The sequence below is a fragment of the Abramis brama genome (genome assembly GCF_963993115.1).
Source record: "Abramis brama genome assembly, chromosome: 8".
Classification (NCBI taxonomy): domain Eukaryota; kingdom Metazoa; phylum Chordata; class Actinopteri; order Cypriniformes; family Leuciscidae; genus Abramis; species Abramis brama.
The window spans coordinates 18,842,911-18,861,959 of NC_139970.1; the positions used below are offsets into that span (position 1 = coordinate 18,842,911).

At 36.5% G+C, this 19,049-nt stretch overlaps 1 protein-coding gene across 4 annotated transcripts in view; it reads right to left on the reverse strand.

Moving 5' to 3' along the window:
- Positions 1-19,049, reverse strand: part of myo16 (myosin XVI) — a 221,366-nt gene that overhangs the window by 140,997 nt on the left and 61,320 nt on the right. For all 4 annotated transcript variants that reach the window (XM_084122649.1, XM_084122646.1, XM_084122648.1 and 1 more), the window contains exon 2: positions 11,748-12,008. In XM_084122649.1, the coding sequence (XP_083978775.1) occupies positions 11,748-11,973 (226 nt within the window). In that variant the 5' untranslated portion in view covers positions 11,974-12,008. The remainder of the gene's footprint in view (positions 1-11,747; positions 12,009-19,049) is intronic.

Sequence of the window (19,049 nt, forward strand, 5' to 3'; positions counted from 1 at the left end):
TCAAACGACAATCACCAGTGACAACTGGAGATTCACCCATTGTAAAATGCAAAGGACTTCGGAGTGGCTACAGAAAAAAAGAGACTGCAACTGGGCCCATGCGAAAACAAGGATAAATATCGGAAGGGCTTTTGAAAGGTAAAAATTTGATTATATTCCAGTTTTAAATATGCATCTGATTACAGATACGTGTGTTTGTATTTCAAAGAGAACCAGTTCTGAGGAACATTAATTTGTTGGTATGACAATTCGAAATTAGACTGCACAGAAATGGAAACTGAACTACAGGTAGCCCTAATACACATTACATGTAGTCACGCAATGCTGATGTTGTTAACATTAACAATTTGAGAAAGTATAATTTGAACTGTTTGACGTGATCTGATAAGCGATCGTGACTGACAGCCGCACATTCTCCTCAAAACATTGGATTCATCCGTGCTATGCCGTGCCGAGGCACAAAGTTGATAATTCCGCGAATAACTGCAATTGCAGATTTCGAACAGAGAGGGCGACAAAGAGGAAAAACTACAGACTGCAGCTTTAAGTTAGTTTTGATTGATTCACTTCCGTCGCAACGATCATTAGTTATTTACTTAGGGGCCGCAAACACAACACCGTTCTAACAGAAACCGAATATATATGTGTGCAGGCGTGAAGTGTTTCTTTACAAATTGACCTCAACAAATTACTTGTCTGGCCTTAATTTATAATACAGAATTTGTTATCGCTTCAGCATAGTCATGTTTTAAGATATGTCAGTGCAAGTTTGTTTAATTTAAAACGGCTCAAACATGCATTTTAGTCTGGGACTAGGCTACTAAGAAAGATTACTGCAGACATTCAATATGCACTGATCTCCAAATAAGCAATCTTTTTTTATTCTAAAACTTAGTATACACCGCAAAAAAACACTGAACTTCAATATATCAAAATATAAGTTTAAGTTACTGATATTTAATTGTGCAAACAAGTGAAATAATATGCCATGAAGTATTTTGAAAATTAAGGGGAAATTTTTTTTTAACAATGAATAAAACTCAAAGGTTGAGTCGCTTATAGCTTGCATTTGAAAAGGCAACACGAGTCAAACACCTTTCCAAACATGAGAAGCATGCTGTAAATGTTGTCTTGTCCAACAAAAGACAACATTTAATAACATGCTTTGACTCCAAACTCACTTCATAACGACAGTTGAGCATCCTTCTGTGAGATGATGTGGCTTCTTACACAGAATAAGGCAGTCGTGTGTTTATAATAAATCATGTTTAATCAAAGTGTTTCAATCTTCTGTTTATTCAGCTACAGCAATGATGCCCATAGGGATTTCCTGGAATGATGTGCATTATTGTACTTCTGCGGCGGGGGATATTTGGTGTGTCTGCGTGAGAGCGCCCTCTGGCTTTCAGATGAAGCAGCATTTACTACTGATCAGCCGTGCTGCACTGACAAGCTGCGCATAAAATAATTGCAACCTTTGCCAAATCGCATGCGGTTTCATTGCGATTAATTGTGCAGCCATAAAACCTGACAGCATTATTTATCTACTTAAAACTATATTGGACTTGACAGAAAAAAGTACCAACATCCTTCAATAAAAATGGACATTAGTTTGATTGTCATTGCAGATACATGTACAGTATGTCCATTAAAATCAGTTACAATTGTCAATCCTCAAAGGAAATCTGTAAAAAAAAAAAAAAATTGAGAAGAATTCACCTAGTTATAAACAAACTTAAAAAGTGTTTTTTTCTAAGAGCTTGCATAGCTCATTCACCCTGCTAGAGATTCATTCTTCAGCATGGACAAAATCAGACATCGAATTAAACACTAGTGGGTCTGAAAAAGAGGAGAGATCAAAATTGTACTCTCTCAGTATTGAAGTTGAACTTTCTATCTTCATCTGTGTTATTTCTTGCTAATTTCCGTCCCGTCACACAAAGCAAATGGCGCATTGCAGGAATGCCATTAGCACTGCATCACATGGGCTGTGAGGGGCTTGTAAACACTCATTCGCTCACTCCCAGATCTCTGTCATTATTCCATTATCCTGACAGCCATTTTATGTTTCCTCTGCAAACCACCTGCCAAAATACATGATCGTGATAGGTTACATCATTCCACCAAATTCCAAGGGCTTTCAAAAGTAGGACACAGCACTTCAATCCTAATCCTTGTGTAAAATGACTTCATAGTCTCTTGAGGTTCAGGGAATCATTACCATTGGGCATTTCTGATGAGATGTTTCTGACCTCTTGGTCTTTCAGAATAATGGGCACTGTAGTTTGTGGTCATTTTTAATTTGCATTGTAGAGATGAAACGATGATTTAGTGGCATTTACTGGGACCCTGAGGCAGTACAGTGCGGTGAAAGGAATGATGCCCGCCCATGCGGTCTTTAAAAGAACTGCTGGCCATTTTTTTATGGATAAAGATGTCCTTGTGACTGACTGATACTTACATCTCAGCTGTACACCATATATTTTGATGGACATTCCTAGAGATTTTTAAAAATCTAATTTCTTGTGAGACCTTGATCACAAATAAGATTTGGTAAAGTTCGTAGTAGACTTAGGGTAAATATGGGTAAATTGTAACTACACTCAAATCAGTGGGGTTCTATAGAACGCTTGGGTTCTTGACTCAATTTTAAAGAACACTTTATGCCAAAAAGGTTCTATATAAGAGAAATGTCTTAAATCATCATACATTTAAGTGATAAAGTATGGTTATGATCTGTTTATTTCATAAAATGTATTCAAAATAAATTAATTAAAACTAAATTAATTAAAACTAAATCTATAAAATGATCCCATGATGGGAACCTCAAAGTTTATAATAACTTAGAAAAGTTTATATATAATATTTTCTTCTAAGAGAGTATTGAAGTGGGATATTTAAACTTAAATAATCTTTATCATTATGTGTACATTTCTCCACTACTAATGAAAAATGAATCTACATCAATAATAATAATTGCAAAAGGCTACAAACAGTCACTACTGCTTATACAAAGTATTATTATTACTGTAAAAATGTTGTTTCAACTCAAATTTCCAAGTTGTAACTTGACTAAACAATGTTAAGGCAGCACAAACACTTAAGTTGAAACAATTTTTTTATTTTATTTTTAATTTTTTTAATTTTTTATGTTATAGTAGTATACTGCTATACAATAATCTATAACCTGCAAGTAAATATCAGTTATGTAGCTTCTTTATAACAGTACTAAGGGAAAATAAATATTCCCTACAAGAAGAAAACTTTAAAGACAACAGAAATTGTGCACAAATGCCATTTCTCAGCAAATGTTAATAACCGTATCATATCCTTGGTGCAAAATAAAATAGATTTTTTTTTGTTTTTTGAAATTATGTATAAAACATGTTTTTTTTGGTGTGTGTGTGTGTGATACAGTTTAAATTATTCGCTTTCTAATATTACTTATTAGGACCGATCTTTGGTTTTTAAAACAAAATGCATTTTCTCAGTATCTTATAAGATTTACAAGTTAATAAAATGATATGTGTGGCTGTTCTTAAATGCAGACACGAAAGACAAGTTGCTGATTTAGCAGGTTCAGATCGAGAGGAATCCAGCAAGATTTACTGCAGGTGAGTTAGCAGAGGTGCTGTGCGCTGCACTGAAACACCCAGTAATCTACCGTAGCTATTGCACAGAATAAGAGAGAGGTACAGCATGACAGTGGATGGAAAAACTACATTTAAAGTAATTATCAGGTTCCTAAACACAGGGTACCAAAAATGTCTGTGTGTCCAAGTAGCAGTGCAGATTTACTGTAATATACATTTTTAGGGCATACGACAAAGAAAACAAAAACAAAGATGACGATGATGACGACAACAAAGATGATGAAGACATTGATGAAGACTAAGAAGAAAATAAGTACAGACACAATAGGGTTCCAACACCTTTGGTGCTTGGACCCCTAAAAGGAGATACAAAACAACCTGTAGTAGCTTTGGCTTTTCCGAGGTGTAAAAATGTATTCATGTTTGTGAATCTCATAAGATTTATCAAACTGACACTGAGAATAACATTCAATACCAGCCCAATAACAGGCCAGGTCATATATACAGAATACAGTTTCCATCAGCATTCAGAAACTGCACATAAACCAATCCAACTGGAATTGGTTTCATTGTTCTGTATTCCGAGAGACCATATGCTGCTCCCACTCTCATACGGGGCTGATCACGTTAAGATAATGAGCCTGGAGGACCTCTAATAAGAAAGACACATCCACAGGTGCATGCACACAATATAAAAAAATCATATTTAGAATTCAAACTGATATTGGAACCACCTAGTAGAGACCAAATGTTTATTTATGCCTTTTATTATGCATAGAGATATGTTCTGGGTGTTTGCTTACTAATCCAAATAAAAAAAAGCCCACCATGAAGTCTCTAAGATATTCTGATCACTAGATATGAAGTCTTCTTCCAGGTTTTTGTCAGAAGTTGAGTAAAAACAAGTTCGAAAGTCAGAAGTAAAAACCATGAACACACTGGAGAGCTGCTTTACAATAGAAATAGCCACAATATTTGATGTGTCTAATGCTTAAAGTTTAAGTAAGGGATTTGAACAAGCCCCTAACCGAAGTATTAAAAGTGAGCAAGTGTTCCTAGCTAATCCTTGACTGGAGGAAGAAACAACATTACCAAGTTTTAATGGCATAAACTAACACACACCCACATGCTAAAAGAGTAAAGACTGTGAGTCTGCATTTCTATCAGAGATTCATTAACGTCTAACCCTGAGCTGGTCACAACAATGTGATGCTTCAGTTCACTGTTGAGAAGCCATGTGAACGGCATGGGTGATAGTGGATGAGAGGCAGAGTGTGTAATCTAATTGTGTCTCGGTATTCACGGGTGTGTGATCCCCATCTCGCTCACGCCTCAGTGCTTGTCGCCGCATAAATGCAGAGTATCACATCTGCAACTGAGGAGGTGCCGCTCAAGAGCTCAATGACATATGCATATTTGTGTGTGCATGATCTCAGTTTCAGTCAGTCTCCAGGGCTCAGATCTGACCAAGTAAAATGTTAGAACACAGACCATCAATCCTCATTTGTGTGCAATGCTAAGATTCAATTCATGCAGGAAAAATCAATTACATCACTCTATGAAAGCATCTCCAGTAGAAATTCACATAGGAAAAAAAAAAAAAGAATACTAATGAAATCCCCTAACAAGCCAAATATGTTTGTAACATGCAAAATATTTCACTTTACCACAGGGGTATAACACCCACCAGTGATACATTGCTTCAAAATGTGCCCCTTTTTTCCATGCTGACCTCTTTAACATCCCTACACTACGGATTATGTGGTATTTACACATTTTGACCGACTTTTAAAGTGATTAAAGTTGGGGGCGATGAGGAACATTGCTGATAGTGTTCCCAGGGTTCCTCTGGGATATCTTCAGCCTGAGGCTAACACATTCCCTGCATATAAATCCAGCATGCTGAAACTCCCGTCAGCATTATCACACATACAAGGTGTGCATTCCTGTAAAACATACATCCAAAATTGGGCCAATGGAAAGCATCTGCACATGTACGCTATACATGTTGAGTGACGCTTGCTGGCAGTTCTCATCAAGTTACTGTGACCATGATAGGGGTGTAGATTATGTGGTTAAACATCTGGGTCAGTAACTAAAAAAGTCCCACAAGAGGCAAATCAATAGATCATCACCTATGAGTCACCACCATTTCGCTTCCAACAAATCTTTCAGTCTTTACATCTACAAATTGGAAAGTTAGAGTTAGAATAGATTGCAAGAGCAAGAGTATAAGCACAACGAGACAGTAATAGCGACTACACTCGAGATGGGGGAGGAGAGAGAGTGAGCAAGAGGGAGATTTGAAGAAAGACTGTAGAAAGAGAGATGGCTGAGAGACATTACAAAAGAGAAAAGGTCAGAGGAATATCACAGAAGCGGGAAGGTCTAAAAATGAAAGCCAAGGTTGCGTCGTTTCTGCTCCGCATGGGAGTAACATTGGTTTTGAGTGTGTACTGATGGTAACTAACAACAAACTTTTGCTTGTATATACTTTATACTTTAAAAATATACTATTTTTTTTCTTCCTCGTTGTTCATTCGTAATCTTTACTCTATTTGTTTCCCATAGCTTTATTTTGCATTGATTCTCTTACTGCACCTTTAAGCTTTTTATGTACACCAGTCTTATTTGAATAAAAAAGAAAAAGTACACTAATCTATTTTTATGGCATCAACTATTCAGTTTACCCTGCCATCACATAACAAAATAACTATAGATGTCACTTTACGTGGCTGTCAGATGGTCATTGTCTTAGCAATGTAATGTGCAATGTGGACTTCATGTCGATCAATGTTCAAAATAAAGGTTCTTTACTGGTATATGATTCCATGAAGAACCTTTAACATCCATGGAACCCTTCAGTTGCAAAAAAGGTTTATGTGCAGTGGGGAAATGTTTTAGATTATTTAAATGTTCTTTACACTATGGGAAAAAAAGGGATCACTGATACCTCTTTTCCACCAGAATGTTTCGTGTTCCGGAGCGAGAGCCTTTTTCACACCACTGTGTGTTTCCACAGACTTGACCACGTGTTTCCACAGATTTGAGGAACGAAATATGATTTAAAGCTGCTACATGTTTATCTGACTATAACCAATCTAAAATCAAACAGCGGGCGTCACATTACCGGGAATGATACTAGCATACCGGGAGCTCGCATAATTTTCATTACACTCCTGTCTTTTTGGAAAAAAATTTAAACTGAAACCATTGATTCAATTGATCTCTCGCATGCTGGGTCTCTCGTGTGCACGGTTTTACAAAAAAAGCAATGAAGTGCAATGTTATTACATTTCTCAATGAGACTGCCATGTTCATGTTGAAGGATTTTAGAAGTGCATTTGTCTGTGCACAGGCATTATCTTGATTCACTGAATGAACCAGACAGTCTCTGTCAACCGCTCTCATTGTACGCAGAAGCCAAGCAACACTGACGCCTTTAACCAAAACACAGGCACAGAGCCATGAGAAATCAATATTCGGAGTCACTGACTGGTCAAAAGGCGTTTGCACAGGACGCTGATCACGTTTGGATGAGTGATCAGAACAAAAGCTAAAGTCATTGCCAATTTGGTAATTAGTGTTTAGTAGGTGGGCTAACGTTGCCATTCATCTTCAGCCAAAGGTGCCATGTTTCCAACAGGCGTTGCCACAGGAACACCAGCTGGTGCCGTGGACCAGCTGAACCAGGCTGACAGCCAATAAGGCAGATGCACACGGTGACCTGCAAAGGCTGCTGGGATATCTGACACAGATTTACCAAGACAGCTGGGAAAATGGTTGGCAGGGACTGACAGAAGGAACGATATGAAGACGGAAAGCTGCACAGAGGAAGACAAAGGAACAGATGGATGGAGTTTCAGGAGGTAGTAAAACATCACCACATACCGGCACCAGACTTCATAAGCACCAATCAAAACTGACCACCCTTTGCTAACCACTTAAAATGAATCCCTATAAAATTAGGGTGTCCAATCCTGCTCCTAGAGGACCAACGTCCTACAGAGTTTAGCTCTGACCTGCACCTACAAACAAACATGAAAGTTTCTGATGATCCTGAAGAACTTGATTAGCTGGTGAGAATTAAAATGAAAATTAGCCCATGGGCCACCCTGGGTGGATATGGCTTTCTTCTTTCAGATTAATACAATGGTAGTTATATTAATAAACACCCTGACGCTTCAGAGCTTTTTAAATGGCAGTGAATTGCAACCAACAGATTGAAGATCAAAAAAGTGCATCTATCCATCCTAAAAGTGCTCCACATGGCTCCGGGGGGGGGGTAATAAAGGCCTTCTGAAGCAAAGCGATGAGTTTGTGTAAGAAGATTATTCATATTTAACACGTTACAAAGTAAAATTCTAGCTTCCGGCCATTCGCAGTCTACTTACGTCTAAAGCGCAACTTGTGAAGTCGGAAATTGCGATTCTCAATTTATTCTGAATCGTGCAGCTCTACTGACTGGTTGTTCTTATGACACAGGAATTGAGTAATATCTGGATTATAGTTATCAAAAAGATTTTAAATATGTCATCAAAGGCCAATTAAGGGGAGACATGGCAGGCAAAAACATCGTTTTTTGTTTTTTTCACTGGTCAATTTTGAGATTTTGGGCTATTTGTCTTCAATAACATGTCTTCTTTCAGACTTGTGCTGAAAAAGTCCAAAATACACATTTAGGTCTTTATTTTACTACACTTCCACATCCACCACATCCAATTCAGCACTCTTGGGTCTTAAACTAAAAATATATTTTAGTCTGTAGATTTCTCCTAAATTCAACAAAAGTTGGCGTTCTAAATCAACATTCCGCTCCGCGATCGCTGTCTGCATCACATATACCGTTGGAAAGCTCTCTCTCCCTCTCTCTCTCTCTCCTGTAAAATGTTGTCGGGTCCAAATATGGCCATTTCCTTTTTTTAATCAGCAACCAATCATGAAAGTACAATGGGGTATTTAACTCTAAAAGCGAAATCTCATTGGCTGATGTCAATTTTACAAGCCGTTTTCTCAAAATTGTTTTTTTCTCATACTCTGAGCCAGAAATCTCCACTTCAGTAACGCTTACATAGACCAAACTTTCCAGTTATATTCCTATCTATATTCTTAAGGTTTTTACAGAGGGGTTTGTTCATATATCATTCAGATTCTGATTTATACAACATTTTATACCTAAAAACAGGGCGAAAGTTTTTTCTGATTAATGGAGTGATAAAAAGAGATATCCAAAATCCCCTCAGTAAAAACCTTTGACTCTAATATGTCAACAAAATGAAACAAGAATTTTGAATCTGGCTTTATCCAATGTTCAGATTTCTCTTCTGGAAATATATGCAAATTAGCGCATATTTAATGAGATAATACCTCATTTGCATATTTAAACATAAATATTCTAAAAACTTGTAATACAAAAGATATTTATCGTAATGTCTGTAATCAACTGGGGAAGTTTCATGCTGATATCTATTAGCTAATCTTTTTTTCCTATTCACCTGGGGTGTCTCCCCTTAAAATCCAACAAACTATGTGATGGAGAACCAAAGAAAATGTGCATGGAACAAACAGTGTGGAGCAGATATAATAGATCAAACAGTAGGTATTTTTAATAATTAATACGGTTTTGTTGAAATGTTTATGACTGTTCCCCCCTAATCTGTATCATATGGGAAATGCAGTACCTCCAGCTCTCCTTCATGATACAGTTTTATGCTGCCTTGAGATGGATGGCACTACATTAAAAACGAGAGGCCTCGCTCACCTTTATCGTGCATAAGCTAAATGAGAACAGCTCTGCCACTCCCTACCGCAAAGTCACAGACAGAAATAGCTGACTTGGGTTGAATTCATTTAGCTTCCACCATCGCTCATAATGCAGAAGGTGGCCGCTCTGTGATTGTCACCCTGTCTCACACAAGCTCCTTTCCCCCCGCAAGCTCTTGATTAGATTACTTTTGCCTGTCCCAGGAGTGGCGCGCCACACTCTGAATATTAGCTTTTTGACTGGCCCATAATCAGCTTGAGGAATGATCTAATACTCTGCAGCTAATGGCAACTTCTGTGACGGCTTGCCTTTCTGGAAATTAATTTGGCCTTTTTCAACAACTTGTCCACTGACTAAGCCACTCCTCCCTCCCTTCCTCCCTCCCTCTATGCAATACAAACACACTCAAACTCACTCATACACAGACAACACATTCTTTTTCAATTCTCTACTTTTAGTGTCACTATTTAGAGACAATCGCATTTTAGAACTGTTTGGGGTGATTTCCCGGGGTGTTCTTTTCCCCACCCATGTACACTGCCATTCAAAAGTTTGGGAGGAATCTGCAGGAAAAATAAAGTGTAACAAGTGTATATATTGATGCATGGGAGTAAGTGTACAGGTAGATACGCCATATGTTCACTTCTGTTGTGCTCTGTATGTTTTGGTATCACTTTACAATCAGGTTCCTTTTGTTGACATTAGTTAATTACATTAGTTAACATAAACAGATGAAAAATATTTCTAGAGAAAGTAATAACCTTAGTAACACTTTTGTTTAGGGTCCAATTCTCACTATGAACTAGTTGCTTATTAGCATGCATATCACTAGGATATTGGCTGTTTATTAGTACATATAAAGTGCATCTTAATGCCTTATTCTGCATGACCATATTCTACATCCCTTAATCCTAATACCTAAATTTAACAACTACCTTACAAACCATTAATAAGCAGTAATTATGAGTTTATTGAGGCAAAATCATAGTTAATAGTTAGGTAATATTGATCATTTAACATTTACCAATACATTATTAAAATCAAATGTTGTATCTGTTAATATTTAATGGACCTGAGCTAACATTAATTAACAAATTAACTAGGGCATTTGTTTATTTGTTGGCAACCCATCAAAATAAAATCTTGATGTATACCGTTTGAAAATGAAGAAATTAAGGTGTAAATATTAGTATAATAATTTTACAGTAAAATTAAATTAATACTACTGTAAAGTGAAGAGAAATGAAAATCGAGTAATAAAATGAGTGTACAAAATGTTTGCAATGCATTTAATAATAATTACAAACACATAATAATCATTATTTTATAGCCATATTGAAAAGTGTAAATGTGGCCTATTCAAAGTGAAGAGAGTTTACTTATGGTTTGAGTTGGTTCTAGTAAATATTAAACCCAAGTATGAACACACAAATCTTTCAAGTTTTTCCCAAACCGTTTAGCCCTAAAAGGATTTGTACTTAAAGAAAGTCTTCAGAGTAAAAGCTATTTTTTCCGCAACGCAGATGCACTTCCCAACAAAATCACCCCAATCATTCTAGATCTAGAATGATTAATTCTTTCTAAATAGAGCTTTTCAAGTCATCTGGTGAAACCTCCTGCATTTAAAATATTGCAATGTCAGTGTTTTTTCTTCTTTTTTTCAATAGGGTACAGCCCTACAATGAACAGTCATATTTTTATTAAAGTCCCCCTGTGGTGAAAATCAAGGTTTTAATGTTGTTTATATGTCGATGTGGTGTTTTTAATATGCTTTAAGAGAAACCATGTGTAAATTCACAAGTCAACACCATTGCTGAGTATTTTATCCTTAAAACTGTGACCCAAAGACGTGTTTTGAAGCGTGTTTCTGGCGTCATAAACTACCTTGTAACCAATCACGTCAACGTGTGATCATCAACGAGTGGATGAGCTGGTGTGAGTGAGCGAAGGCTGGGATAATTTGCATATTCATAGAACCGTGTATACTAAATGAGGCAAGGGTGCAGAGTTACATTTAAGCTATTTCAAGGCATGAAGTAATTATTTTCAAGGAAAAAATGCTTAAATGTGTCATTTTGGTGATCAAAGAGGAGTTTTAAGGGATAAAATGATTGACTACAGGGGGACTTTAACTAATGCTAACAAAGATTAATAAATACTGTAACAAATATAATGGTCATTGTTAATGCAAAGTTAACTAAGGAGTAATTATTGTAAAGTGTTACTGAGTGCTCAAGAACGTCCTGTGTCAACGACCACTTAGATAGCATATATGCAGCATTTTTGAGTGACTTATTGGTATTTGATCAGCATTGTAATTTGCTAGTGAGAAATGAATAAATTTACAACATGAAACCAAGATAACAGATAAAGAAACAAAAGTTTCTTACCCTCTTTGTCATCGTGTCGTATGATGGCATCCTGGATGACGTCTGAAACGGTAAAGCTGATCCTTTGTTTTTTGCGGTTGGTGGGCCGGGGCTTGGGGAAGCTCTGTTTCTGTAGTGTCCGTTCTCGCTCGTAGTAGACCCGCAGCTGCTCGCAACGCATGCGTCTGACCAGCCTCTGGCGCTGGCCCAACGGCAGAGACTCCAGCAGACACTGGTCTATCTCCATGTTCTGCCTGAACACGTTACATAGCTGAAAACAACCTGGACAGAGAGACAGAAGAGAGAAAGTGGGCTTGTAAGTGGTAGTTGCTTAGGCTGTCAATGGAAGGACAGAAAGCTCTCAGATTTCACAAAAATGATCTTCATTTGTGTTCCGAAGATGAACGAATATCTTACGGTTTTGGAACAAAATAAGGTTGAGTAATTGATGACAGAATTTTCATTTTAGGGTGAACTAACCCTATAAATAAATGTTGTTCTTTTGAACTTTCTATTCAAAGAATCCTGAAAAAAACACATCATATTTTCCACCAAAATAGTAAGCAGCACCGTTTTTTTAATTATTTTTTTATTTGTGCTCTAAAAACATTTATTTTTAATCAATATCAGCATAATAGAATCATTTCTGGTGGATAGTGTGACTGAAGACTGGAGTAATGATACTGAACATTCAGCTTTGCCATCACAAGAATAAATTACATTATAAAATATATTAAAATAGAAAACAGTTGTTTTAAATTGTAATATTTCACAATTATTGTATTTGATTATATAAAGTCTAAGAAATGTTACTTTAAGCTTAAAAGTATAAATTTGAATCAACTTGACAAAAATGCTCGATGTTTTTGTCATTTCCTTGCATTACAAACATTTGATCTACATTTGTACACTTCTGCTTCAAAAAATGTGCATCGTCGCACCTTTGGGCATACCATTTTTAATCATACTAAGTTCAGGATTCTCTAATTCTGGTCTTGCATTCTATATAGAACAGATAGTATGTAAATTAGCATGCAGTCTTTATCTCCTATGCTTAGACACTAAAGCCAGGACAAAACTGATGCCAGACAGATAGGTCTGTGTATTCCTCAAAGCTCAGTCCATTTAAACATTATCTGGCACACACTGCTGAGTAGCGTGTCTGTTTAACCTTGAATCTCTCCACGCATGGCAGCAGAGAGACTGAATTATCATGACTTGGCATTTCTCCTGCAGTAGACGGGACAAAGCTACAAACCCAATGCCCTCCCTGTACACATTAATGTAAAGAACTGCCGAACGCTCTGGGACTGCAGGGGGCTGTAAATAAAGGAGAAGGCACCCACTGTGAGAGACATATACAATACTGTAGGTTATGGTAGGGCTGGGAATTTATTAAACAATTTATCCAAGAGATAGCAATTAAATTATTGAGTAAATTATGGAAAAGTGGAATAACAAACACTGCAGGACTAATCAACTTTACCCCTTATTAACACAGACCTGTATGCCCAGCAAACGCATTGATTCACAAATGCAACCACTAAACAAACCAAACCGTCAGTAAACTCCCAGTATACAGAAAGTCAAGGCTTGCGAGCCTTAGTGCTCAATTCCGATTGGCTGCTCAGATTTTTTATTTTTTTTGTATAGCTGTTCAATTGTTATTGTTGTAAATGTGGCCAATGTCAGATTCCAGAGTGAACACATCATGGTCTTGGACTGACCCGCATGTGCAAAAGAACGATGAAAAGACGTCACGCAGCACGCTATCAAACCGAAGTAAACAGGGAGGACATTGAAGTAAGCGATTACGTTTATTTATTGCGTGATCTGCCATGGAAGGCAGCAAATTTATGCGCAGGCAATATAAGACATAAAGACGAGGATGTGAAAAAGAGAGGAGAGTTTTTAAACATTTATGATACGAGCCCTAATGTTTCGCTTGTGAGCTGTCACTGTAATACTTATGAGTTCTGACACATCAACATCCTTCCACTGACTACCTTTCAAAACTGACTTGATAACTTGGGGTTTGTAAAATCTGACTTCCATGAGTGCAGAATTGTGCTGAATGTTGATCGAGAATGACATGAAAGTCGCATGAATTCCAATTTGACTGTCCAGACGCATTAAAAAAAACATCTGAACTGTATCGGATTTAGGACCACATATGGAAGTGGCCCAAATCGGAATTGAAAAGATCGGATTTAATTTGGTTTGTGCTGTTCACACTGTCATGAGAAAAACAGATCCGAGTCACATTTGAGCAAAACAATTGGATTTGGGCCAAATTTGCCAGCAGTCTAAATGTGGCCTTAGTTGTGCTCCATCCATCCATTTTTTAATGGTAAAAAGTAAGCAGAAGTAGCAAATCATCATCATCTAAATATTAAAATGAACTCTTTTATAGTGGTGATCGACCAATATATATCCGAGCCCGCCATATATTAGCTAATATTTGCCTTTTTTATTTTTATTATAGCCATTGATGGATAAGATTTCCTGTTTTGCTGAGAGTCAAAAGCAGGATTTGTATTAGTTTACAGTCTTTGTTTTGTCTAAATTGTTAGACAGAAACGTTAAATAAAAAAGTTAACTATATATTAAATGTTTAATATCATTTGTCTTTCTATTAGTAATACTTTTTTTAGTAACTTTTTAAAATGTGAAAAAAAAAATACTGTAATAGGATTACAGAATCATGAAATAATGTACAAATCTGATTATTTTACAGGATTTGTCCCCCATTAAGTTATTTTTTTATTATTATTTGATTAATTTTCAAATTAGTTTGAAAATATTTCTAGTTTAGAAAATGTAAAATAAATATAAATTTAATTGCAGCATGTATTGTTTACTATCTTTATCTGCTATTTTTATTTACACTGCTCTTTAATTTATAATTTATAATTGTTAATTTTTAAGTTATTAAGTTAAATCCAATTGGTCAAACACTAATTTATATACTACATGGCATATTTTTGCTTGATTTAAAAAAAAAAAAAAAAAAAAAAAAATCCCACCCCTTTTCCTGCGTCCAAAACCACATACACTATTTAGGTAGGCCTACTGCATTTGGTTTGAAACTTACTTCGCAACCGTTAAAAAAAAGTATGTTCTATATAGTATGAATGCGTGTAGTATGAATGAAATTCGGACGTACTACTGTACATTTGTAATGTTGTCATTGTCATGTGACATCAGGGTACTTTTCACCTACTGTTTTTTGAATACTATACGGACATACTTCACTCACATTCTGTTTTTCGCATACTATATAGAATGGAAGTAGGCATATTCGGACAACGCATGAGTCTTTATTTTTACTTTAAAATGTGCTGGACATTCCCATTTCACTCACAGCCACACATGGATGTATCACCATTTACATTTAAAAGGACATTTTTATGCTGATAAATAATTGAAGTTTTGAAACTTCAGATTGGCTGCCCTTCTCAAGGATCATTTGCTGCTCATTCTCTCACATCTCATCCTCAGCCTGAAGCTGAGCCGAATGCACACATCATGCATTATGAAGTCATTCACCACCCATCTAACCCAGAGAGAGATGAATAAGAAATATCCACAGATGAGCTCACGTTAGAAGAGAGGCGTGTGAGTGAGTGAGTCCAAATGAGAGCTAAAAAAAATGTAGATGAATTACAAGAAAATGCCCACATCAACAAGGTCAAGTAAGCTCCATCAAAGCAATCAAGAGAACATCAATCCCCTTCCTCAAGGCTGTGTTTTAGGGAACCAAAGCGAGAAGGACGACTTCTCTTTTAGCCTATCAGACACGCTGTTGTGCAAATCTGTAATTACTCAGATAATTCAGGTCACCAGAAGCCCTTCAGCCAGGGAAATAAAAGTTTGAAAGTCTGCCTTTGTAGACAAATTAAAGAGGGAGCACTTTCTGCTCTCTATCTTCCATTAACACACACACTCTCAGTCTCTTAGTGTTCTAAAACGCATGTTAAACTGAGCCAAAAACCCCATTGACAATACTGCCCCTTTCTCAGAGTCACAAGGACATCAATCATATTATTCTATAAATGAAACGGCATCTGATGAAGACTGAATGATCTGTTTCCATTCTGTTTGGTCTACCAAGACCATTTATTCAATCAAAGATACAGTTTAAAAAAAAACAAAAAAAACATAATAATAATAATATTATTATTATTGTGAAACAGCATAATATAAAATAACTGTTCTCTGTGATGGCAAAGCTAAATTGTTAACCTTATTAGTCCAGTCTTCAGTGTCACATGATCCTTTGTATGTGCTGATTTGCGGCTCAAGAAACATTTCAAATTATCATCAATTTTGAAAACAGTTGTGCCGATTAATATTTTTGTGGAAACCATGATACATTTTTCTGGATTATTTGATAAATAGAAACTTTGGTCATCATCTAGCAACTAACTACTTTGTAACTTTACATTGTACTTCTTGTGTTGAAGTTTGCTGCTAATGAGGTGGGATACATGTAAGTTTAGGGACAGGTTTGGTGATATGGGAAGGTTTAAGGGGTAACTGAAGGGTCAACAGTGTAATTATAGATGTAAAATAAACATTTTGTAAGATTGGGAAACACTGCCATAGAATCCAGAACTCTTTCCTATCCTATATATTCTAAAGACAGATTGGACATGGAAGGTGATGCTAACAAAAGGAAATTATAATTCTGTTAGACAAAATGTCCATTCAACAACCTGTTCATACGGTCCATCTACACCACAGATCTCCTTCTCTACCCTCACAGTCCTAGTCTCTAAGGACATAAGAGGTCAGACACATAACATTTAAAAAGGCAATTTGAAGTAATAGACTATGGGGACCTTTTATAGCTGTGAGTGAAAGTAGTGATTCAGTAATCTAATTTGACTTCTAAACCATAAAATTGGAACACCGCTGCTGAGCTTTATTGGATCTCCAGGTCAATTGGTGAAGAAAATGCATTAACATTATTTAAACTTCAAAGACAACGACTAATCTTTTACAGAAACCCAAAAGCACAAAACCACAGACAACTACAGCAAAACTTTTTATATTAAACTGCCTATATGCTTTTTCGAATATTACCTTTAATGCAGTGTTTAATAGGCATTTCTGAATGTAAAAGGTCTGCAAAGTTTTAAAGGTCAAAGTGCACGACAATTAAAGTTATTGTCTCCTAAAAGAAAGAATCGATTCTGAATCGGCAATTGCAGTCTCACTTCCTGTTATCAGAGCCGGACAGTAACGGAATACATTTACTTGAGTACAGTACTTAAGTACAATTTTGAGGGATCTGTACTTTACTCGAGTATCAATTTTGGGGAGTACTCATGACTTTACTCAAGTACATTTGAGAGGAAAATATTGTACTCTTTACTCCGCTACATTTCTATCCATAACCATGAGTACCCGTTCCTTCTTCTAAAAAAAGAAAAAAGAAAAAAAAAGAAAAGAAAAATCTCGGAAACCCTCAATTTGTTGTTTCCCTCTCAAACGTGATTGGATTGTGCAGGCGCCACTGATTGGGACAGCCTATCAGCAATCACCTTCAGCTTTCCGCCAAAGTCAACTCCATGGTCAGATTTAGATAAGAGACAAAACAATGGATGAAGACGCAGCAGGTCCATCCCGGGAATGTGCCAACCCGTGGCCCCACCTCGCCAGACTATTTCAATTTTCTGAACAAGTTAATGATAGTTTTCGCTTCAAGTGTTTACCAATGTAAGCACTATGGCAGTAGTAATGCAATATTTAGAAACTGTACTCTTGTACTCTTGATACTCAAGTACTTTTAAAAACAAGTACTTCAATACTTTTAATTAAGTAGACATCTGACTGTAGTACTTTTACTTGTACTTGAGTAAAATTTAGCAAGGGGTAACAATCTAGCAAATTTGCATAATGCTATATGGTCTTCACTTACAGCCAACAAACAACATCTACTTTGACCCGCCCTCAAACACTGTGGTTGTACCTGAGACCTGGAAGAGTTTGATTCGTGCTGTCGACACGATCCACTTTGCATGCAGTTAAAAAGGATGAGGACTCGCGCTAGAATAATAATAAATAAAAAAAAAGCCACCATAATACGGTTCGTATTACTACAAGTGCTGAGGAGGCCCTCAGAGCTGAAATTCTGATATAGTAATGGGCGTTAAGGCCTGTTCACACCAAGAACAATAACTATAAAGATAACTAAAACGAAAACTATATTTGCCTCCACACCAACAAATTATATAGGTTTATTCTAAGCTGTTTTTGCTGTTCTTGTTGCATTTACAATGCTTTAACCAGCAGATGTCCTCAGCATGCTATGTTTCGAGTCAATCTAGCTAGTGTAATCGATCTAATTCGAGTCGAAGTGCTCCCAACTTCAAGTGCTATTCCGCCATACATTATAGTTATCCTTTTTACCCGCTTAGAAAAGCGCCACATTTTATTTTGTGTCACCATACTTGGTCGTGTAACTGTATTTAAATAGGGAAAACGTGGAGGTGTTTGGTCGCTTCTAACTTCATCTCTGTTTGGATCCTAATGAATGAACTGGGCTAAGCTAAGTGCTATCAAAGTGTCACCGTGCGATCGCCAGAGCGATTGAGTGCACGCACGCAATTGGCCGTCCACATTTTATCGTTCAACAGCTAAAAAAAAAAAAAAAAAACGTTTTGAAAGTGATTCCTACGATATCATTCCTCTATATCGTTATCGTTACAGTTGCAGCTGTGGGATGGACTCTACAATTCTTTTATATTTATAACGATTTTTAGAACTATATCTTCACCGTTATCTTTAGTTATCGTTCTTGGTGTGAACGGGCCTTTAGACCAATCACAACAGACGTGGCCGTATGACCAATCAGAGCAGAGTAGGTTTACTCAAAAAGTTTAAAGAGAGACTGAATCTTTAAACAAACCGTTTCAGAATCTCTGAGAAATTAGGTGATGTGCAATGTATTTTTATGAGAAACTTAAAGTGCTTTTGACTTTTAATGCATGCATTTCTATTGTAGGAGACCTCCAAAACAAAATTAGGAACCTTTAAAAGCATTATAGAGGCACTTTTTAAGTCAAATAGTATATGTTTACAATCAGATGCCAGAAGACCTTGAGATAAAAACAACCATTTGAAACTAGGCAGTACTGGCTAGCTGAGCTGGTTATTAAGAACTGGATACGGCAAAAGTAAAAACGCATTTAATCAGCATATCTGTCCTTTTTTTAGCACAAATCATAAATGTTTAGAAATTAAAAAATATATATATATAAAGAAATCGTTGTTTTTTGCGAATAACATTGTGTCTTTCTCTGAGTTGAGAGGAGC